The sequence below is a fragment of the Platichthys flesus genome, chromosome 17 (genome assembly GCF_949316205.1).
Source record: "Platichthys flesus chromosome 17, fPlaFle2.1, whole genome shotgun sequence".
Classification (NCBI taxonomy): Eukaryota; Metazoa; Chordata; class Actinopteri; order Pleuronectiformes; family Pleuronectidae; genus Platichthys; species Platichthys flesus.
In genome coordinates this window covers 4988476-5012506 of record NC_084961.1, presented here as the reverse complement: position 1 = coordinate 5012506, position 24031 = coordinate 4988476, and the positions used below count along the sequence as shown (strand labels likewise).

Here is a 24031-nt window from a genome sequence, read left to right as displayed (position 1 = left end):
GTTTTCATGACAGCTGAAGACAGGTTCTCTTTCATGTTTGGAGGGGGGGGGGGATTCAGCTGCAACATGAAACTTCACCACCAAACATCGATGCAACATTACCTTCAGGGTAAACTCGGCTGATTCCTCCTCACTGAGCTTGAAGGAGTTGCTGAAACATGGGGAGGAGGTGGAGCAGAGAAGGGCAGGTCCCGAGCTGTGGTTTGAGGTTATCCTGAGTCACGAGGGTTCCTCCTCTTCTCCCCTCTGGAAAAACTGACAGGGCACGGCCGCATGAAGACAGCTCAGGCCTGCCAGTCATTTTTCCACAGACAGGGAAGGAGCTGTTTTTATGAGTCATACCAACAGAAGCCATATACCAGTGTGTCCTGTCACAAGGTGTTTTCAGGGCTTAAACTGGATTTAAGGGCAGAATATTTCAAATTTGAAAATGTATTATCCAAATTTCTCTTTTTATCTTCATCCTTTGATCCTTTATCTATCTTTTATTTGATATCAAATGCCAAAAGGACGCCCAATATTGACTTTAAAAATAATGATTCCGTGTGCACACTTCAGTGGAGTAAATATGTTTTTGTGAGGGTGTGTGTTTGCGATGGCTGTTATTCAGTCATGTGAAATATCACTGCGGCCACACCCAGAATGGTGGACAACTTCAATCCCCCGGTTACCTTCCTCTAAACTCCAAAACACAAACGCACACACATGCAAAAGATGCAGGTAGAGCTGTGTGTTTTGCAGATGTTCTTTATGTGTTTGTAAATTTGACACCTACTGCTCTGCGAGGTTTCTCAGAAATATGCACTCTCTACTTTCTACTGACACCATGTGCCAATGAGTAGAAATGCAGCCGTAAAGAAAATAGTATGAAAAGAGTATGAAAAGAAAATAGAAGTTTATTGAGAGTTCTGAATCCTGCTCACCCACAGTCGCAGAAAGACGACGACAACACAAGCAAACATCAGTTAAAATCATCTGGACACATAAATACATTTCCTTTGTATCATGGAATCCCCCCCCAAAAAACGTAAAATTTAATCTATTCCAGTCACACAAATGTAAAAGAGGAGAGAGAGAGAGTTGAGTCGGAGAGGCAGCTGAACATCTGCCCCCCCCCCCCACACACACACACTGCTTCAGAAACAAAAACTGGCGGCTGGTGATCGGTCGGTCTCGTAACGTGAACATAAATAATGAGACGGCTATGGAGAGACACCAGGAGGATGGATCAGTGCAGTGGTGGAGTGAGCGGAAGGATTCAGATTGTCTAAATTCCGCTTTCTCTGAGTCTCCTGCTTGATCTTTACACAACTAGTTTGACAGTTTGGGAAAGCTTCTTTTTTGGGGGGGGGGGAGGGGGGAAGTTGGATGTGAAGACTGAGTCCACTTGAATCTGTCCCTTAAATCTGAAACAACAACCAGCAGCAAATTGATTGAGCTTAGCTTTAAAACTGGAAACTAGCAAACTGCTATTCTCGGTTTTATTATTAAGGGTAATAAAATCCAGCTAACACCTCTATAGCTCAATATAATTATTATATAATAAATAATAATTACAAGGTTGCATCTGGTTAGTTTCATCTGAACGTTCACGGTTATTTCCCACAGAAGAGAAGTCAACTCCTTAAGTTTACTCACTTTAACAAGCTAAACAACCTGTAGAGAGAAATTTGTCATTTGGGGTTTTGTAAAAATTTGCTAAACATAAGGATGAGTTTTTAAATCCCACTATTCAACACCAATTTAAAAACAACTAGCCTAGTAAACGCTGCTGACAAATAGCTGATCTACGTTTTTGTAAATGTTAAACAATCAAGATGTAGAGTTAATTGGTGAAAGTTAGAGGTTCTGACAGAGGGGTTCTCAATCTATGCTAGCTGGCCTCTAGCTTCATATTTACCGCACGGACACAAGTGCCGTTGATCTTGTGTATTCCCCAAAGGTCAAACTATAGGGAGGGAGGAGGGAGGGAGGGTAACGATGCAAACACCGGCAATTCTCGAAAAACAACTTCCCCGCAGGTTATATTCACACTTCGGTAACGATACAGACAGTTGTTTGACACACGTAAAGACAGCTGGAGAAATGATTATTACTATTCAGAAAATCATATTTGCAATCTATTTCAACTCCTCTGACAGCAAAACAGATTCAAAACTTGCTTGTGCCTCTGGTAAAGCAAAAACAATCCGGGTGATTTCTCTGCACCTTAAGGCAAATTTAACAATGTTTTGTGCACCAACACCACAAAACATCAGACAACTCAAATTTCACAAACGACCTTCTGAGAGAAAAACACCCGGTAGCACGATCCAAACTGTCTGTGGGAGAGCCCGCCCGAGTGTACATGCATCGGGGGACTAATGGGGAGGAGGCTTTGAATGACAGAGGGTTTACCACCACCACCCTTTACCAAACTGTGCCAAATACAGAAGAAAAAAAACAGAATCAGAGGTGAAAACTGACTCAGCCATTGCAGTTTTGCAGCTTTCTGTCAAAAAGCCCAGAACACAAAAACCTCTTCAACAGGGAGAAGTTCCCTGCAGAGCCACCCACTGATCAATTCTATCACTTTCTCCTCAGTGTGCTGCAGAGTGAGTGATGGGGGTGCAGCAACGTGGAGCCCCTGGACTGTTCAGCTTCATCTTACTTCACCTCCTGTTTTGGCACTGCCGAGTTTGGAAAGGTACGTGTATGGAATCCCAGGTGTGTGGTTGTATTTCTTTTCTTACATGTTTGTGTGTGTGTGTGTGTATATTTGTGATTATGATCGTAGTTGTGCGTTGTTTATCTCTCGCTCACACTCAAAAAAATCTTTACACTGTTTTCATTTGCCCTAATCTAAACCAAAATAATACAGTCTTCAGGGTGGGGAGGGGGCATCTGAAGAGCTCTAAAATACAGTTGACCCCCCTGCTCTTCAGACGATTATTCTTTGCTGTCATCTCCCTCTTCCTCTGTGAAGTTTCCTCCTCTTCCTCCTCCTCTGTCGTTGACACTCTAGCGGATGGCCTTGACGGGGCTCTTGAAACTGGAGGCGGCTTGCAGCTGCAGCTGATAGGCCATGGGGTGGATCTTGAAGCCGTAGAGCCTGGAGAGAGAAGAACATGACAAAGACATGAGCGGATGTGTAAGAGTACCACTGTTTATTTTAGGAAATCAAACATATTTATTTCAAAAAACAGACTAGATGCAACACAAACATGCACAGTGAGACTGGTGCGTTTGTTGACACTGTTTAAGTGATGTATTTGCTTTCAGGGAAAGAACAGTGGTGCATGCTCCGGTGCTGTCACAGTTTCCTATCAGCCCAGATAAAGTTTTCACCATGTGACACTTCCTGAAAACTTGTTGAGATCCTACTTCTGCAATTAAGAACCATGATGTGACAGACCTGGTAAACAAATTTGTCCTGAATACATCACCTGTGACCAAATGTGATCGGATCTCACTTCCCTGCTCAATGTGCAAATCAACTTTTACATAATGGGTTTGTGAAGACCAAATGATTTGAATGTTAGCACGTCTGAGTTCACAGTCTTAGGACAATGTTTGTGTGCGTGAATGAGAAAACATAAATAAATTGATGGTGGTGTCCAGTGTTGATATTGTGGCAGTTACCACTAATAGATCAGTGTATGATCACTGTGAAGCATTATAAAATACTTTCCCATCATGGCAGGGTTTCACCACAAATGTACATAATCACCAAAACCTTATCTGACCATCTTTTAATCTTTTGTTTCTAAAATAAGCTTCACTGCTGTTATCACCCAGATGAAGACAGACTTTGCTCTATTGATTAAAATACATGTAATGCTCTATTGATGAGCTGTTCTCAGTGTTGAAGCTTGATCAATATAATACTTGAGGAAATGATCCACTGGTTTTTTTTTCAGTTCTCTACTGTGAAGTATATCCTCTGATTGTTGAGACAAATTCACAGAGATCAGTCAGTTCTGGCAGTAGAGCAAGAGTTGTGAATGTGAGGAATCAATATCACACCGACTTTGTTATACAAAACTGTGACTGCAATTAATACCCTCACTACAGCAACAGCTTAAAATGGTCAGTCATGCCTTTAAGATACAGCAGCCGAACAAACCTGGGGACAAACTGGTTGGCGGGCCTCTTCGGCCTGTACTCAGGGTGAACCATGAAGAGCATGTGGGGGAAGCCGGTGCCAAAATAAGCTCCATCTGTGTGGTGGTGCCTGGAGGATTTAGGTGTGTAGACATCCATGCATTTAGGGCAGTACAGCTTCACCATGGCCTCACCTGGGATATCCGACAGACCTGTGGGGGAGGAGAAAAAAAACGATGGAAAAAAGACGATAAGATATGAATTTGCTTTACCTAATATAAAGACTGCAGTAACACTTCTGTTATAGTTCTCGTTCCTTCTTGGTATTTTTCTATGTAAATTCAGATTTGAATTGGAACAAATTATTTCATGTGGAGGTTTTATCTGATCCACAGATAAAAGCCACATGTAAACAAATGTTTGCAAGTGACAAAATTAATATGACAAAGACATGGACTGTGTGCTGTTTAATTCCTCTTCAGGACTATGTGACTACAACGGGAACAGACCATCTTTTACTGTCAAAAAACAAACAACATAATGTTAATACTCACCAATAGGAAGCATGGGCTGATTCTCACAGTAAACACGAGGGCAATAGCCGAAGTCTCCCTGCTGATACTTTTCTAACTGCAGGGAAGAAATTAGGATAAAAGAAATTAAGTAGGGTGTCAAACCTCATTAAAGCCCTTCAAGTAATCTGAAAAACTTTGTATCTGCAGCTGGAAAATTAACAATTTATGGAAAAATATCTTTCTTGATGGAAACCAGAGCAGTGGATTTTGATGACGCAGTTGCTGCTTACCATCTGAGCGATGCCTCGGTTAGTGAGGATGTAGCGTGCGTGGATGAGGCCATACAGCATCTCTGCTGCCTGCTCGATCAGGTCACTCTGGTTGGGATTGTCCTCCAGCTCCTCGTCTAAACACAGAAACCATAAAGGGGAGAGTTAAGAGATGAAAAGCTGAGCTGAGAATTAAAAAGAAAGGAATGACGACAATAGAACAGACTGGGTTATGGTATATATTTACTTGTTTTAGGAATCATCAGTTAATATTTTAAAGGGCATAGACAACCCAAGCTTTGTTAACATGAAAAGTAAACCGTACTGTGTGTAATCATCTGAAATGTAGAAAAGCAACCTGCAGATGAACTGAAAACAAACAGCTGTTTTCAGGCTAAACAGATGTAAATTTGACAGATGGCTCAAATCTCACTTGTGCAACAGAGCACAGAACAGATTAAAAGTGCAGCACACCTTATGGTCATGAAACGCCTGCAGCTCAGATAATACTTCATCTCTGTTGCAAGTTAGCTGATAAATAAGGATGAAATAAATATGTTATCCCAATATACATGTTTTGTATAGATGTTTAAAGTGTGTGTGTTTATGTTTTGGATGATTCTTTCTCATCTATCGACAATTGTTCTCAGTGAAAAATACTTAATACAAAGTTACGTACCTGGTTCGAGGTCCAGGATCATGTCCAGGGCCTGGCGATAGTGAGGAACCTGCTCATTGAGCCCTGTGAGGTTGAACTTGTCCTGGATGTAGTCTTCATCCACCTGTCAACAGAGAAACAAAAAACCTGGTTATGTATTAGGTAATTTGTGTCATATGATTGTTTTTTATAGGTTAAAATTTAAAGTATAAACTCACTGGACGGTAATACATATTAAAAGAAACCTCTGTATTCTGACCCTAACCCTTTCTATTGACCGTCATCTAGGGGGACGTCGTAGGTGACAAGGTGAGAAATGTGACTGTGGAGTGCACTACATCATAAGTTAGTATTTGGAGTGCTGTTAACTCACCTCACAGAAAAATTCATTCCCCCTCAGTCCACAGAACCAGGAGATCCATGACACTTCCTCTGAACTGCTCATGTCTGAACACCTACGACAGAAAAAGCAGAAATATGAAGATAGGATCCAGGAATTAGTCAAAAACATCACAGCTGAAATGCAAGTACAGACAGACGAGCAGTCACTTATCATGTGACAAATGAAAAGTTTTTGGTCTATAGGGATAATATGATGAATTTAGATGTGAGTGTTACATTTAACATATAATAACAAGTATCGTTTTAATAAGGGATTTGTTTGGCTCAAAATATTACTGCAGGTGGTTGTTTGATTGGCAAATTACTGATCTTATTTACCAAAGTACTCGTTAAGGTTTTAATGTGTTTCTTCATTTTTTTTACCAAAATCATATTTGTTTGTCAACAAACCTTATTTTCACACACAAGGGAATAAATAGTAAGTTTCACGTGGGGGTGGGGTTCTTTAGTGTCTTTGGTTAAAGTCAAAAAACAAGTCAGATTCATAAGTCGTCGCATTAGCAGCAGGAACTCGACTTCAGAATGAAGTTTCTGAACAGACCTGATGACGGCTAGGCTAATTAGCTCGCTAGCGTTGTCCTTGCTTCGCTGCTAGTTCACGTTGTCTCGACAGACTGCGAAATACCACGGGCCAGACACGTTGGTTTTAGACGCTAAATTATAAATAGTCTTCATATCACGCGGCCACACAGGGCGACACACAGCTAATCTCATGTAGCCGCCGCTAGCTCGCACTGCTAGCCCCTGCTAAAGGCTAGCAGGAGATTCAATATGGCGCATCGTCGGGGGACAGGCCCCCTGTCAGAGACGGAGTCGTGTTACAGCTCCGTCCGATTCCGGGTTCGAACACAAACCCTCTGGTTTTTGGCTGATTCCGAAAACTCACCGACTTTTAACTTGTGAGCTCCAGAAAACCCCGACAGATGAAAATGTAGCAGCTTCACCGGTGTAAATAAAATGGACTCCAGCCCCGGTTCACCCCGCAGCTTCTTCCTCTTCCTCCGCCGAGTCGCTCGGCTGCAGGTTACCGGGCAGACTGCCGCCACCCACCGGTGACTCCCTATATTACATATTATTCTTTTATATAAATTCAACAGATTTTAATCTTTTGTTCTTCCAAATAAAAAACGCTTTACACTTCTACTGTATTTCTATATAATGTATGTACTCGAGTGCAATTTGAAGCATTTGCACTTCATTTTCATGCCACCTCATATTGATCTTGCACCATCTGACTTCTTAAACTATTTTACATGCAAAACATTAAGAGCTTATACATTTAGCCGTTCATCAGAGAGCAAAAGCCTTTATAGCCATTTCTTTCCCGAAAAATGCCAAGTATTACATGGTTACTGGTTTTCATATGAAGAATATTCATATAATTCAATTCCTAACTATTTTCAGAATGTTCAAAATTGTAAATGAATTAATCAGGGTAACTGTTTTATATTTAGGTTACTAGTAATCATTTGCAGTGATGGTAAAAGACTGTGCTGGAACCATTAAACTACATCTTTAAATAGGAATTTATATTTTGCTGAACTTCTAGCGGACACCAGACTGCGACATATTTAAGCTTCTGACTCTGTTTTTTTTTGTGGTGATAATTCGGTGTAATTTGTGGTACACTAACGGTGCTCTAGCTAATACTGAAAGCAGATCTGTATTTCAGCGTTGCAATGATCCATCGATGGAGAGAAAGATTCAACACTTATTTTGAAACTCTTAGCAGCCTGTCAGCAGCTTCTCACATGTGAGGAATAAAAGGCTTTTCGGTCTCGTACATAACTGTAAATTAGTTTTTTTTTTTACAATATTTTTACATTTCAAGGAGAAAATCTACTTTTTCCAAAATATTTTTAATCATTGTGACTTGCAGGTCTTTTGTATTGACATGACAATATAAATGTAAGGATTTGATGCTATTCATTTGGCGAAAATAACAAAAACTGAACATTTGGGGAGGTTCAGTCTGTTGCTGAGACATTTAAAGAGAGATTACATTGGGATGTTGGAAATCATTACAGGAATCTTTCACCATGTTATAGTCAAAACACTGAATGAATTTATCTGGAAGACTATCAGAAAGATTAATTGGCAACACTTGTTTTGCATCCACATTGTGGAAAAGATAAATGTGAGGACAAAGCTCAATAGCTTTCTTCACTTGAAAACATTTGGTCATATAAATGTCACTCATGACGTTCATCATAGGTCAGTAGACGTAGGTGTGCCAGACTGACTCCAGCTGGTTCACACCTACAACGAATTAAACCGTCTGTATTAGTTGAACTTGTACTAGACCTGCTGTGACAAGTGAAAACATGCAGTGCTAAAAGTTCACAATGTTCTACTTCACCTACTGGAGAAGAATGAGACGTGCAAATTACATGTTCCATTAAATCAAAAGTAGTTTATTTAACTTTGCCTTCTCTGTATAACTTTATTATAATAAGACACTTCTCTGCTTGTACATTGCTCCCTTGAACTAAAAATGGCAACATTTGTTTGTGGGAATGTAAGTTGGGGTAGACAAACTTAGATACATACCAATATACATACATGTGTGTATATTACAGTTCCATTAATAAAACCATAAATGCTAAAAACAGTCTGAACCACTCCAGGTACCTTGGTAATGCTGGAAACAAAGTACAATCTTTTGAGTAATCTTCTGGAATACACTACTTTTGTTTTCCTTTAACATGGGTACATACAATAATGCGCACATCAACATTAAGAGTTAAGGAGGGATGAAGGACTCTTTGAGCCAGTGTTAAGTGTACAGCTATCAATGTATAAACCAGTAACAGGCAAGGCAAGCTGCACCCATGGGTGTGTGTTCATGCTTAGAAGTCATAGTGAAAAATAAAATATGTCCAACTTCACTTGCCTGCTGAAGAATGTGCTTAAATTCTACAAAAAACTGGTGAAGTTCTCTACTGCGTGTCCTTCATTTGGATGAACATATACACACAGCTGAATGTATATATATGTGGATGTATTTAAGAAACGGCAAAATATCTTAATATTGGCCAAATCAAGTGGGGGCAAACAAGGCAGAAAGTGCTTGCCATTCATGTTAACCCTCTGGTCCCCACCCCTTCCCGAGTAATTACACAGACACTGGAAAATGCACACATGCCGCACACATGCCATACACATACACACAAGCACACAAATCATCAAATGCCCAACTCACAACATCCCAGAAACGACCTCCAAACTGTTGTCAGTAAACAAACAAACCCCAACTTACAGCAGTGACAGAATTGGTACAGATGAGTTATTGATTTATTACACCTTGAATGTTGTCTCCGGTCTTTCTTTCTTTTTTTTTGCCATTTTACGTCTTTTATGTGATGCAAACTATGTTTACACGTGCAATCCTACATCAATCCAATATTCCCTCAACACTCCAGGTCGGCATTATTTCTTGGAAAACTGTGTGGAGAACAGCAGAAGGTGACACGTCGGTCGCCTTTTCAGCAAAGTCCTGAATTCAATTGGTCTGAGCTACTGGTTGCCACCGTGTACTTGGACAGAAATCCCGAGAACACACACTTCGAAAAAATACTTCCACAGACAAGGTAGTCGTCCTCCTTGATGTGAGGAGTCTCCACTAAAGCACAGAGAGTGCGTCGCGGCACGAGCAGAGGGGGTTGTAAAAGTACAATACTCAGCTTGGCTCTGTACTCTGGGCCCAGACAGAGTACCTGTCTTGTTGCTTCACATGTAACTTGCCCAAAATCATTAAACACAAAGAAAAAGGAGGAAAAAAACCCAGCAACCGTGGATTTTTTTTTTTTTATACTAAGGAGTGCTTATTAGAACATGATCAATTATCTACTGAAGCATAAACAAATTCATGAAAAGTCAAACTTTTTTTTAATTTATTCTAATCAGGACCTACATTTTCATTAAACTCATTTCGCCCCTGAAAAGATCAGATATTCAACTAAGAGAGGGGAAAATAACGGTTTCCATAAAAAAATGTAAGTTACTGAGGAAATAATGGTTGTTAAAATAAAGCCATCACGCTGTTAATAGTCTTCATAGGTTAAACAAAACTCATGAATGAGAGAGAGTAAAACTATTTCACTGGGGGAAAGGTTGATTTTTGCTGACGCAGAAATTCTGCAGGCGAGGACGATGCTACGATGAGGCCCCGAAAAAAAAAAAAACTCCCAGCCAAAAGAACCAGACCAACCAATAACAGCTAATGAAATATGAAAGCAGGTCAAAAACTTGAAGGGGGAAAATAATTCACACCGTCTTTTTTGAACAAGCAGCAGAGACACAGATATTAAAGACAAATAAACACAGGTGTAAGTTAGCACTGAGCAGTAGTTATTCATGGGTCTTACCACAGTAATCAGACATACTTTTCAGGAGACCAAAAAGTCTCCCAGAGGAGGAATAGGGGAATTTTGTAAAAAGGTTTTTTTTAATGACCTGCTTTGCTGAAGAAAAAACACACACCCCTGCCGTTCGTCAGAGGTTGAAGCTCGACTGACACGAAAAGGAAACAAAAAAAAATACTCGGAAACAAAACCTCTTATGGTACATTGTTCTTAAAAGGTGAAGCTGCACTCTTTCCCTTTGTGAGGCAAGTGATGCAGGACTGCACTACCAAATACCACCCAAGGCCAAAGTGTGGTAGAAATACACACAGGTACATAAATATAAAAATTAGCCTGATTCAAATCCATTTTTGCCAATTTAATCCCACAGTTTCTTTTTGCACCCACAGGACTGCATGTGTTCCATGTTTTTTTAGAATTTTTTTTAAGATGTTATATTTGTGCTTGTTTATGTGAGTATGTGTGGAGATCAGTGTGAACGTCTTGCAGTCAAAACGACATGCACCTCCATCTCAGAACCTCATGCTCATTAAATCCAACTGGGGTGAGACTCTTGAGGGAGGATAGGGGGGATGGGGGTTGGGGGGGCAAGACGGAAGAAATGGAGGAATTTACAATAACGGACGGTAAATAGTTGATTGATGCAAAAGGAAAAGAGATGACAGGGGAAGGTGGAGGGCAGCTAAAGTGAAGGTGAATACCATCTCCATGTACTGTACAATACACTAATGTGTTTAGGGAAGCCAACAGATAAACCATCAAATAATGATCAAAAGGGTTCAGGATGTAGGATGGTGGGTTTCAAGGTGGGTGGGGTACTTCTGAAATGTTTTGAATAAATCCATCATTTCCTATTTTTCGGGGAGGGCCAGTTGCCACGCCTCTCCCCGCGGTTGCCACCTCCGTTACCAGGCCCGCCTCCACCTCCACCACCACCACCACCAGGTGGGCCACGTGGGCCTCTGCCACCTCCTCCGCCTCCAGGGTTGACCCTCCGGTTCTGTCGCTCCATGCCAGGACGCTGGCTGGAGAAGCTTCTTTTATTCGCCGCAGGCTCTTTTCCCGCCATATCTCGCTCGACCACAGCTCCTCCTCCGCTGCCCCCTCCTCCCCTTCCCATGTGGTGATGATGGTGAGAGGAAAATGACTTCCCTCCTCCTCCCTCCCTGTCTCTGAACTCTGTGAAGTCGCTGCTCTCGGAGGCGGTCTCCCACTCCTCGTTGGCCTGGTCGGAGTTCTGGTTGGTGAAGTCAGGGGACTTTGCTCCATGGCTGTGGTGGTGCTGGGGGTGGGTTGTCCCAGCATTGCCCTGGTTGTAGTGGTGATTGTGGTGACTGTTTGAATTACCAATATGCCCTCCACCACTGTTATTGTTGGGTGTTACTGTGGCATTGTGGTTAGCATTTTGGGAATTGCCTGTCATGGGAGCTGAGACAGGGGCTCCATTACTGTCCTGAACTGAATTCAGGGAAGGCGATGAGGGCCTTCCACCACCAATGACCCCAACTCCTCCGTTGATTCGGGCAGCATTCTCTCGCTCCTTCAGTTTCCGGAAGCGAGGCGGCTTGTCCTGCTGATGCTGTGAACGACCATGACGGCGGCGTCTAGGGGGTCGCTCAAAGCCACTGGGAGGGAACCCACGGTTATCAGGAGGAGGGAGCGCATTTGGCCCACCAGGGATTGATGTAGGGTTGGTTGAAGCTTGTGGAGCCACAACCCCTCCATTTTCAGTGGAACTTAATGTGGCAGGAGTTGTGGCAGGTAAAGATGGCTGAGGGGGATTGGTCCCCTGAGTTTGAGCTTGACCAGCATCAGCTATCTTGTCCTTTTTTTCTCCACCATTTCCGCCCCGGCCCAGATCTTTGGGACCAGAGCTTTGCGGCGGACCTTGCGGTTTCCGGCCTGGAGCTGATGGCTTTGAGGACCCACCATGAGAACCCATGCTGTGTCCAACTCTGTGTCCTCCCGGTGGTCCTCCAACATTGCCGGTACTCCTGTAGACGTTTCCTCCTCCACTACCTCCACCCCTGCCCCTCCTAGAGGGTACACCCCTGGGGGTGAAGACCCGGGCCTGTGAACCTCTGGGTGGTGCAGATGACATGGGGCCGCTTCCAGGGGTGTTTGCATTATTGGAGACATTCTTGGTGATGGGTTTCTGGTTGTCGTCCTTGTCTGAGTGACCGTGTTCACTTGCACCACTCTCACTGCCAGTCTCTGAACCTCGCTCCCTCCGTCTCTTTGGGATTTCCTCATACTCTGAACCCTCACTACGTGTTTCACTTCGGTTCCTGGCCCTGGCTGGATTATGGTGGGAACGATCCTGACCGTGCCTGCCACCAGGCCCCTCACCCTTGGACTCCTGGTGGTGGCCCCCACCACCAACAGATGGCCGGTAGTCTCTGCCGCTCCTGCTGCTCATTCTTCCACGACTGGCAGCAGTGGGCCCAGCACTGGCCGTGTAGGTGCCACGAAAGCCACGTCCACGCCCGTAGAACTCTCCACCTCGTCCACGACCAGCTCTGTTGCCTTTAGCAGGAATTCCATGGTGATGGGGGGTGTTTCCTCCTTGTTCAAAGGAGCGGTCTCTGTCCCTTCTTGAAGACCCGGAAAATCCTGAGGAGTTGATTTCTGCATCTTTGGGCCCTCTACCTGACCCTCCCCCACCTCCTCCGGTGGATCGTTCTTTTCCTCCATTCCTGGGTTTGGCTGTTTGGACAGTCTCGTCCTTAGATGGAGCTGATGTGTTCTGGGAAGCTTCCTGCTTGGTGGAGGACAGTTGTCCGCCATCTTGCTCCTTATCTTTCGTAAAGCCTGGGTTTGCTTTTTCTCCTCCATCAACTTCCCCTCCCTCTCTCTTCATTTCCTTAGGCACCGGCTTCTTGATGGGGCCAGCTCTCTTGTTGCCCCCTGTCTGATTGGCGGATTTGTGGTCTGAAGGAATGTGGGAGGAGTCGTCCCCTCCACGGGAGTGGTTCCCACCTCCAGCATGATTGGCCCTCCTGCCATGATTGGAACCCCCATCCATTCTGCCGCCACCTGGTCGGGGGCCCCACTGGGTCTCTGTCTTATGCTCTCGTCCCCCTCTTTGGTTTGCTTTAGGATGGGGATGTGGATGTTGGTGCTGCTGCTGCTGCTGCTGCTGCTGCTGCTGCTGCTGCTGCTGCTGCGTATGACTGCTGTGATGAGCGGGAGGGGAACTGGAGGCGACTGAGGAATGAGGAGCATATGCTGGGCCTGATTTCTCCTGTTTCACATGGCTGCTACTACCAGCATTACCACTGTTGCTTCTTTCATTAAGAATGTGACCGATGCCAGCCTCACCCTCTCTCTGAGATGGGTGATGAAGCAGAACAGCTTTCACACTCCCATCTTCCCTTGCAGAAGTGGAGGAGGATGAAGAAGAGCAGGAAGATGAGAGGGACGGTTGGTGGAGAGTGGGAGAGGAGTCGGTTTTCTTAGCAGTGGTCTCAACAACCCGGTCACGGTTGCTCTCAGGCTTATGGGGGTTGAGGGGGAAGTGAGGCTGCTGAGGGTGGTGGCCGTGATGGTGGTGGAGGTGAGAGTTGCTTTCACCAGGAGGGAGGTCTGCACGACCATTGCGATCATAATGCGGGTGTTGGGCTCCCCATACCTGGCCCTGCTGAGATCCACGGTGAGGCCCCTCATCCTGGTGGGTGAAGCCATGTTGCTGGCTTCCCCTATCACTCGCCCTCTGTTGCTGTTGGTGCGGAGGAATCCTTACACCCTGGTCAGCAAAGTTGCTATAATTGCCCCGGGCACCCATGTAGTGATGAGGATGGTGGCTGCCTCCCTGGGAGCCCACTTGAGCACCTACAGGAGGAGGTGTCTGATTGGATGTCCCAGAGTTGGAGCTGGGCTGCTGGATGGATCCCAATCCACCCTCTCGCATGCGGTGCGGAGGAGTGTCGCTCCTAAGAGAAAAAAGACAACAACAAAAATCTATGAATTAAAGTTCAACTGATGCCAATAAAAGAGTTTTCTGCTTATACTTTAAAACCATGGTTTTCCCCAGCATATAATTGCAGCAAATTGTGTTTTCATACCTGGGACCTTTGGCCATATCATCTTCCTCCAATGCCTGCTTCTGCCTCAGTGGGGAGGTTAGCCCACGACCTTCCCCTGCGCCAGGGAATACCTCTGGCCCCCAGGCCAGTTTGGGATCCATAGGGGGGGTCCCCCGGTGGGGGTGGCCTGGATGCTGCTGTTGCCTGTCAAAGGGTTCTGAACCAGATCCCCCTGAATCAGACCGCTCCCGCCCAATGAGCCCTGTGACAGTGAAGGAGGTTTTAATGTAATGAATATATATATATATATAAAAACAGATGTTTTTACACATTATGTTTGATCTTTGTTCTTTAAAAAAAAGCAGCAGATAGTAATCAGTACCTGGCCTATGGGCTACTGCCAACCACACATTTACATCTAAATGATGTTAATATGGAATTCATCAAAACAATTACACTATTATTATACTACTCACCAAGTTTTAATTGTTTTTATATCAAAACATTATTTTATTTCAAAATGATGATGCCACTTCTACTGACCAGATGGATGCATGCCAGCTGAATAGTAATCCATGGGTGGAGGGCGACCTTGCATCATGCGTGGGTCCATATATGGCATCATCATCCAGCGTGGGTCAAAATTCATTGGCAGGGGTGGGGGTCGAACCATATTGGTAGGCTGATACATGGGTCCACCCTGCTTGGGTCCAGGTCCTGGCTGCGGCGTTGAACCCGGTGAAGGACCCTGTGGAGGCTGCGGCTGAGGAGACAGCTGGCTTTGTGATGCCTGGCTATGTTGCTGCTGCTGCTGCCACTGCTGCTGCTGCTTCAGGAGCTGTTCCTTAAGAGAAATTAAGGAAAACATAGATTTAGAGGTCGGGAGCACAGGTGACTACATATATAATTCCTTTTATTAAATGGAGTGACATTTTTCTACCTCAAAACAATATTTAAACCAACTAATGTAGAATTCAACAACTGATGTGTTATAAGTACAAATTCCAACCTGCTGCTGCCTCTGAAATCGAGGTGGAAGAGACTTCTGGTACTTTGAGTAACCCTGACCAGTAGGACCACCAGCTTGACGACCTGCTGTCCCTCCAGTATTCTCGATCTTCACTGGGTCAATTCCTCTTTCACTTCCACTTCCTGCACGAACGTGAGGAACAACAATGGTCTCTTCCTTACTCTCTACTGGCACAGGTACGTCCAGTGTGGGCTGCTGAGGCTGTGACACAGCTAGCTGAGGACATGGTTGTGCATCTGAACCAAGAAAAAAAAGGTTGTGAGTTTGAATCAAGGGTCATGATACCTTGTCAAGCGCAAATGGTGTTAAGAAAGCATCATTTATCAAGTGTGCCTGCGTAATTCACCTGCATTGGAGTCATAGCTGCTGTTGCTGTTTGCTCGCTGTCTCTCACCGACTCCGGGACTGGACACTGGTTGGACAACCAGCACTGGAGCCTCCTCAGGGTCCACACAAGGGGACGGTGGCTGGCTGATGTTGGGGGAGGAGGCAGATGCTGAAATAGATGGACTTGGGCTGCATGCTGTGGCAACAGTTGAGTTTTCATCAAGGCTGGGGGTTTGACTGCTGCTACCACCAACTCCCGTGTTGCTTTCTTGCTGCTGTTGCTGCTTCTCATCCAGCCTCTTAAGCTTCTCGGCACAGGCTGCACGTCTCTCCTCCTCCATTCTACGTTCTTCCTCGTCACGCCGGCGACGTGCTCGCTCTACGGCAGCAGATATCTCAGAGGAGGACTGCTTTCTGCGCTGACGCCATGTCTCATCCTCATCCTCCCCCTGGGCGGATGGCTGGGAAGGAGGAATTGGGCCCCCTGCTGCAGGCTGATGCTGGGTGGTGCCAGGTTTCCCAGGGCCTACAGGAGCACCCTGGTTGTGGGTCCGGTCCTGAAAATGTAGGCAATACATGACGTTCAATTAAACGTGTTCAACTCAAGGTCAGATGAGACAAATACAATCTTGTTGAAGAAAATGCAGTCGGAATGATAACACCTACAGTAGTAAAACTCAAACGCAAAAAGAGAACGTAAACCTAAGATGACGATTCTACTAGACTTTGTGGGCGGTGGATGAGATAATGATAGAAATGATTTGTCTATGAGGCCCTGTCCGGATGTCTACCTGTCGGTAAAAGGAGTAGGGCCCTTGTCCGAGGAGCGGCCCAGGTGGGGGGGAGGGCTGCTCCCTGGGACCACCCAATCCAGGCCTGCGCCCCTATATGCAGGCAGACACTGTTAGCCATGTTCCACCACAATTATCTACACTGACAAAACACACACACTAACAAATCTGTGCCTACAAATAAGAATTGGCTCAACAGTTAGTACAAACTGTTTTGAGTGGACAATATTAAACTTTCTACTTGACAGACCCTGAGTCTGTCTGGCCCGCACACTTCATGCTAGTGTTCAACACACTACCTGGTAGTTGGAGGGTGCTCCCTGGCCACCGTAGCCACTGCCTCCCTCCTCGGCCCTTCCTGGCTTGCCGGAGGGAGGTTGGGGGCCATTGTCAGTATTAGAGGGAGGGGTGCAGCGGTTGTCTCCTCCACTGTCCGAGGATCGAGAGGTTGCAAGGGGGCCTTCCAGCTCACTGAGATAAATACAGGAACAAATATTTTCTAACACATGAAAATCCTGCTTGCGAATGTATGCCACATTTTAAGCCAAAAACGCATTTTTAGAATGTATTCACTCTAATTATACCACCTACCATTGGTCATTCTTGCCCTCAGTTCCCTCCTCTTCTGCCTCTTCTTCTCCTTCATCATCACTAAACTTCAACTTGGCAGAGTAATCAATTTCCTCATGGGCTCCTGATTAGGCAAAAGAGGCAAGAAAACATCAGAACCATGATTGTACCAAACATCCATTTAGTGCATTTATTTATTCAATAAAAATGATCCTCCTCAGAGGTGGTTGCAAAACCTGGATATAGTTTGTTTGGATGGCCAGGAAGCATTATAGCAACATTAGAAAGGATCAATTGCACTCACTACCAGTATGTCATCAGCACTAAATGTGCTTGCAATGCATTGGGATGGTTAGACTATCAGATTGTAATCGGGACAAAGACGTGTACATGTACATTAACGAAGAAAGTGGAAAGCTCTTGAGCACAAGCTCATTATAACTGTGCTCTAAATCAAATGAAAATTTTAAACTCATAAGCAAAATGTGGATTTTTGTTCAATCGACATGCCAAATATGGAAAAACACAACTTAATGAGGCTAACGTGATTATTTTCTTCCTAATTCTGTTGCATTATACTATCAAATGAGGTTCAACTTGAATTAGCATCTTCTGACCTGCCCAGCCCTCATCTCCGTCATGGTCCAGCTCGTCAAGCTCCTTCAGGTCATCCTGCTTTAGGATGGGTGGTCGCTTCACAACCTCTCCACCTTGTTCTCGACCACCCTGAGACCTGCTGTCTGGACCACCTTGGCGCTGAGCGAACCTTAAAGAGGGGAGAAAGGTATTTGTGAGTGATGTGTTGAAGATTCAGAAGAGCTTGGTCTGAATCTCACTTTGACTATAAGCCTACTTGTGAAAGAGGTAAATACAACTTTGACAAATTATTTTAGCTGAAAACATACCTTGGAGGCCCTTCCCCAGGTTGCGGGTACCTGTAGGGCCCTTGAGGGCCATAAGGGCCTGGGAAGGGCATATATGGAGGATACATCTTGAGAGAAAGAAAAAAAGAAGCACAAAATTCAGATACAGATGTTTTACATTCTGGGCAGAAGAAGAGAGAAAAGCGAGAGGAAACTTACGAAGGGAGGCATGATCCCCCGATATTGGGGGAACCCAGGCCCCACACCGGGCTGGGGCAGAGGCAAGGCGGGGTTGCCTGCAGGGTTCCTAGGTGGCCCAAGGGTCTGGGAGTTCGGAGCTGTCCCATCCATCACCAAAGCCCCACCAGTGCCACCCTCCGCTGCCCCCTCCCCAGGCAGGGTGGGTGCCATGGCTCGGCCCCCACCGTCCCGCCAGCTTGTAACGTCTGAATAAAGAGAACACAAAAGAGGACAGTGGTCAATATGACTTATGAGCCTTAATAGAAAAAATTCACCACTGAGTTATCAAATGACTGGCTGAGCAAGTCTAAGCAACACTCACTCGGGGGGCGGAGGTTTGGTCCGGGCCCATACCACTGATCTGCAGTGCCCTGTTCTTTGCCAGCTTTGTCCTGGTCGCCAGCCGCCTGCAGGGTGGGAAATTCCTCGCGAGAGAATGGCGACCGTTGGTTTGATACCCTTCCACCTACACGAAAAAGAAGGTAAGACGGGGTGAATATGATTTTCCACTCAAGGTTCATAGGTAACACGAAAAATCTCAATCCTAGAAAGGTATGAGAGACACAAAAAGTAAGACTCACCATCCCCTTGTGTTCCAAGTGTAACACTGGCCTGTGCCCAGGACCTTGCCCCTACGGCCTGGGTTGAAGCTGGGGCCAGAGCCTAAGTCAGAGAGTTGGAGGGAAAAACAAAAACCTAAGAAAATATTCTTTGAGATATACGTTTTTCATGATTTGATTTTGTTGTTACATTGACTGTCGATACCTCTGAAGCTGGCGGGGTTCTCGGGCGGGTCGGTGCAGGTGTCTGTGAATCCACAGGCTGCGGCGATTCCGGCTGCGGTGCTGACAAGGCATCGGTACTGAAGGAAAGAAAAGGATATTTGAAAAAGGGACAAACAAAAGAACAGCAGGGCGCATCAAAGAGGAAACTGTTAGAAAACGTTCTACTGTCCTTCTGTGTGGATAACTTCTAAGAGGTGCAAATCTAAACTGCTGGTGTGTTGGACTTGACCTACTAACCTCTTTGGGTCTGCTTGTTCCTGTTTGCTTGCCCATCCTGTGCCGTCTTTGGGAACGAGCGAGACGTTTGGGTCGTTGCCTTTGTTCTCTGCCTTCAGACTGGGCAGGTTGGCAGGGGGTGGCATACGCCGTGCGGAGGCAACTTTACCAAGAGATTGCAGGCCATGGCGGGGGGGAACTGACATGGGTAGGAGAGAAGTGGTCATTAGCACAGATGGAAACTTGACACAAGTCAGATCTACTTGGTGTAAAGAGCAACTACATGAAAGAAATGGCATTTCTAGCTTGCCTCACTGAATATATAATTAGGGATGCAGCTTTAAATCGGATGAATCTGATGAATAACGAGTACGAAAACGCTTCTAGATGTTAACACCCATCAGCAAACCCACTTCAAATTACATTTCATCAAAAATAATTGGGATATTAATGCACCAAAAATGTCTTCCAATTCTGAAAAGTGAAGCTACACTGAATATCAGAACGTCATTTATTTCCTTGAGGCTTAGAGAAACCACAGCAGTGCATGGCTTCACTATGTGGGAGGGGGAAGTCTGTAGTTTGGAAACGGGGACAGCTGCTTAGATCTCGTGGGGAGCTTTTGAATAAAACATATACAGAAGTCAAACAGCGTCCACAAGTAAGCCTCTGTCTCAGGTCAGGCCCAGAAGCTCTGAAGCTCAGCTGATACGGCAATGCTCGAGAGCCATTCACCCTCAAGGCTTTGCATTTTCCTTCATGTATGGCTTCACAGACAGTGTTTTTTATTCTCCAAGACACAGGTGTAAAGGCCTAAAAAATAAGGACGTTAAACCTCCTCGATTCCTGAATAATATTACCAATATCAGCAAAAACGGGTTGGCAAGCAGTTGAGCGACACGGCAGATCATGCATTTGCTTTATAAGAAGTCAGCACCAGAGCTATTATGGAGACAGTAGGCTAATGCATCAAAGTTGCAGTACTTGGTGGCAGGAGGCAACGCATTACAGAGATACCACATAACCAACCAACGTTTAAATCGGACTGCGCCAAAGCAGATCTGTCCCTTTAGGCTGCATATGATCAATTACACAAGAAGCCGCAATATACTTAGCGGCAAGATTAAACCATGTGGCAGATTTAAACAGAGCCTCTAAGGCAAGAGATTCTGGAAAACGCCCAAAAGTAAAAGACAGAGACACTGATCCATTACACTGGATGCATGTGGTGACCGTGAAAGTTTGGATGTTACCGAACCGAGGTACTCACCAACAGGCTTTTGTGTTTCAAGGCTCTTTCCTTTGTATGTATCAAACAGGTTGAGAGACGCATACTTGGTTTTGCCTTCCTTCCCCTTTGCAGTTTGCCCAGAGCGCTCTGACATTGCGCTGTCCGCTCATTTAGTATGGTGAGCCCTGAGACTGGGAGAGAAGGAGAGGAAGAGATATTTAGTAAAAATGCTGATTATATGGCGTGCATTCAGAAAGAAAATTGTCTCACGGATCAAAAATGTATATTGAACACAGGATACAATGACAGTATTCTGTTCAATAACAGAATCACAACACAGGCGAGTCTGTGAAACATGATATACTGCAACAGCTATTCACCACAACTATTTAAAATGCAAGCAAATTTAAAACATTTAACTTAGGCATCAGAAGATGATCTCAAGCATTGCAGTAAACCTGAAACCTAGGTGAAATAACCAGGTGCATTTTGTCTTTACTCATTAATGGACGAGATACACAAGAAAGGCAGAGGAGAGCCGGAGAGGACATTGTGCAGCAGAGGGCCTCGGATGGATTTGAACATAGGCTGCTGCAGCAAGAAGGACTTAGCCTGGACACATGGTGCACATCTAACTAGGTATGCTAACCTGCATTCACCTTTATCCTGGCTATATGTTCTTTTATTTTTCAATCCATAGTATTTTTGGTTTTGGTGTGGCATCGATAGGGTCTGACTTGTGATGTTAGTGTATTTTTTTGATATTTCCACAAATTGAAATGGCATGCCTTCTTCCAAAATATCAACTCAGCATGTGAAATTAAAACAAAATAATATATTTAATAGTTATGTTAATGTCCCCCCGGCATCAACTTAAGGCTATTTTAGTAGACAGGGCTGACTTGTTGCACACCGACATTTATTAAACCCATGTACATTGTTTACTTCGAACTGTATCATTCTGATTCCATGATTATTAAAAAGGCACACAGTAAAATGCTCATTGTAGTCTGTAGGGGCGATCATGGCAGTCGCCAGACATTGTGCATTTTTCTGTTAAATAAATGATGGTTCTCCTGCAGCTTCACATGGGCTGAACAGGTACTTCGTTGGCCATTCTTTTAAATAAAAAAAAGCCTGTTTTCTTTCCAGTTATTGTAGCTGTGGCAAATTCAGCATTCTGCTATTATAAATACAGTTAACTATGAGCAGCCCGGGTGCAGTGCATGACTAAACACCTCATCACTGAGAACACGGTACAATAGAAGGGAAAAAGCTGAGCCGCGGTCTCTATGGCAACCCATTATAAATGATATTCCTCTATGTTTTGCCTCAAGACAGTGTTGGCTCCATGGAAACTACCGGGCCTTTGGCTTGAACTCATCACACCAATAAAAGACCCTGCACTGACGTCTGTCCAGTTAGGAATGATTTGACTGCAGCCAGCAGGTTGAACTGCTGCTGCCCCCCCCCCCCCCTACAACTCCACCCAAATCCCATTACACACAATTACTGAGCAGAGAGGATTTATCTAAAATGGTTGTGCTTAACATAACAATTTCATTCAGCGGCTTTGAGTGAAGTAATGAAATGATGTGGGCCAATGTGTGTGTACGGTCCTTGACCTGAAGTATGTACATGAACTATAGAGCTCAACAAAAGACCGCTCTCACAACAGCCCAGTGTTACAGCTTCTTGTGTTGTAGTGAAGCGTGTACACATTAATATCTGGACAGAGAATTGATGTACTCCCAAGTTATGGCCGCTCCATTATGCTTCAGTACATCTAAATAACAAATGAGGCTGGATGTGATGCCCTAACAGGAAGGGGCATGAAACCACAAATCAAAACGATTCAATGTATATTTGAAAAATATCAAATGTGCATTGCCTTGCTGTGTGAGCTGCACACATTTCTGCAGATGCTGGGCTGCTTCACATGGTGACAGCCGAGCCACAGCAGTAGCAGCTGCAGCAGCAGAACTGTGCCTCAACAGCCAGATGAGATTAGAAAATTAGGTCGTGGGACGGTTGATCAGCTACATGTTGTATGGGGATTAACGGGGACCAGCAGCTTCACTGCCAAACCACTACTGCAGCAGCAGCAGCGTCCACCACAAAGGGGCCCTAGCAGAGCTGATGGTGATGATGAGCACCAAGCAGCTCCACGGCTAGCTGCGTGCTAATGCTGCAATAATCGTTATTGTTGAGAAAGCAGCAGATGCAACGAGGACATTGAATATAAATAAGTACCGAGCTGCAGACTGAGGCGCCTGTGCTTGTGGTGCTAGCTCGGCAGCAGGGGGCTAGCGCCGGGCCTCGGACTGCGATGGGTTTCATAACGCATCTCTGTACTCTGCGGGGACGTTAGCTTAGCATGCAGCTCTTTTACCTAGGCCCGCTGTGAATCGCTATATAAAATATGTAATTGCGGGTGTGTGCCCTGTCCCTCCACCCGAGCTGCGGAGCTGTGTTCTCGGGACATCGCAGGAGGGGGAAAAAGGAGATTTTTATTTGGGAGGACAAAACAAAATGGCGCTGGAAACAGGCCCCGTGCACTTTCACGCTAGCACAACCCGGTTGTGTAGCATTGGAGTCTGCACGTCCCCACACAGCTGATAATTTCATTCTCCAGCAAGACCAGGCCAAGTGGAGATAACAGCTGTGAGATTTATAAATCCAAATATACGGCTTTAGCGAGCAGCGTGTGTGAAACTGCCACTGGAAGCTAACGCGACTCGCCTCCATGCTAACGCTCAGTAGGTAGCGTTCTGCACATACACTAAGCAACCATATGTTATTAGGGCGAGTTTAACCACAAGCTAACACAGAGGCGTTCATCACAAAAAAAACAACAACACATGAGGTTATTCGCGTTACCATTACCACTACATCCCTTAGCAGACAGCTAGTCAAGGCTAGGGTAACGCGCTAGGCAAACCCCTAATGTTAGCTATAGCAACAACAGGCGAAACAAAAATAACACAGCCCGTCCTCAAAACACCATCTCCAGTCGGCTAAACCCGTGTCCACTGGCCGATGGTGCTGGTAATCATTTGAGTTTGGAGGGGAAACAATGGAGTGTATCTGTTCGGTGTTCGCATTAATGGGCAACAAAAACCATCCCGGGCACTGACCTGGTCTTGTCCCGACTTGTCTCGAGGTTATACCGCAGAGTGAGCTTAGCTTATGCTAGCGCGTAGCTTTCTAGCGAGTGACCCAGCTATAGCTAGGCAGCGTTATCCCTGCTGCATGGCCGAACACAAGACGGTCATAACGGTACAAAAACACACAAAAAAAGAAGCCCCCCTCCAACACGCCACGACCACTGGGGTTCAGAGAAGAGAAGGTGCTCGGCTTACTTGCGTTCCCGTTGCTTTCGTTATCCCCCAGAAAAATAAATGAAAAGAGGGGAAAAGTAAATTGTGATCCTCGACTCGATCCGTCACCTGAAGAGCCGTCAACGGCTACTGAGGAGTTCCGTGGGGTGGGGGTGGCCCTTTGGGACCGCTGCTGCACGAATAAACATTTTAATATTATAAATAAATATATGTTTACTCACAATAACATTCAGATTTAAAGCGTTATTGCAGCAACATCCACTGCATTGAAAGGTGACTGTGATTTAACAAGGGTTCCCCCTTTATCTACTATATTTGCAC

The 24031-nt window shown here is 45.0% G+C and overlaps 2 protein-coding genes across 4 annotated transcripts; both read right to left on the bottom strand.

The window, feature by feature from the left end:
• Nucleotides 1-878: 878 nt before the first annotated feature.
• Nucleotides 879-6949, bottom strand: csnk2b (casein kinase 2, beta polypeptide). Its single transcript, XM_062409809.1, has 7 exons — nucleotides 6814-6949; nucleotides 5899-5980; nucleotides 5547-5649; nucleotides 4889-5004; nucleotides 4638-4713; nucleotides 4106-4295; nucleotides 879-3091 (listed from the first exon to the last, which is right to left on the bottom strand). The coding sequence occupies exons 2-7, from the start codon at nucleotides 5968-5970 to the stop codon at nucleotides 3001-3003; spliced, it is 648 nt and encodes a 215-aa protein (XP_062265793.1). The 5' UTR covers nucleotides 5971-5980; nucleotides 6814-6949; the 3' UTR covers nucleotides 879-3000.
• Nucleotides 6950-8320: 1371 nt separating this feature from the next.
• prrc2a (proline-rich coiled-coil 2A) lies at nucleotides 8321-23837 on the bottom strand. Of its 3 annotated transcripts, XM_062409368.1 has the most exons (17): nucleotides 23507-23633; nucleotides 20409-20560; nucleotides 19160-19337; nucleotides 18903-18999; nucleotides 18719-18800; nucleotides 18460-18603; nucleotides 18117-18343; nucleotides 17940-18025; nucleotides 17652-17800; nucleotides 17056-17158; nucleotides 16764-16935; nucleotides 16461-16557; nucleotides 15693-16238; nucleotides 15326-15582; nucleotides 14860-15160; nucleotides 14356-14578; nucleotides 8321-14223 (listed from the first exon to the last, which is right to left on the bottom strand). In XM_062409368.1, the coding sequence occupies exons 2-17, from the start codon at nucleotides 20521-20523 to the stop codon at nucleotides 11136-11138; spliced, it is 5865 nt and encodes a 1954-aa protein (XP_062265352.1). In that variant the 5' UTR covers nucleotides 20524-20560; nucleotides 23507-23633; the 3' UTR covers nucleotides 8321-11135. The 3 variants fall into 3 exon arrangements, with proteins under 3 accessions (XP_062265352.1, XP_062265351.1, XP_062265350.1); XM_062409367.1 differs by lacking the exons at nucleotides 16461-16557; nucleotides 23507-23633 and adding an exon at nucleotides 23732-23837 and having other exon boundaries at nucleotides 15693-16230; XM_062409366.1 differs by lacking the exon at nucleotides 16461-16557 and having other exon boundaries at nucleotides 15693-16230; nucleotides 23507-23631.
• Nucleotides 23838-24031: the final 194 nt, after the last annotated feature.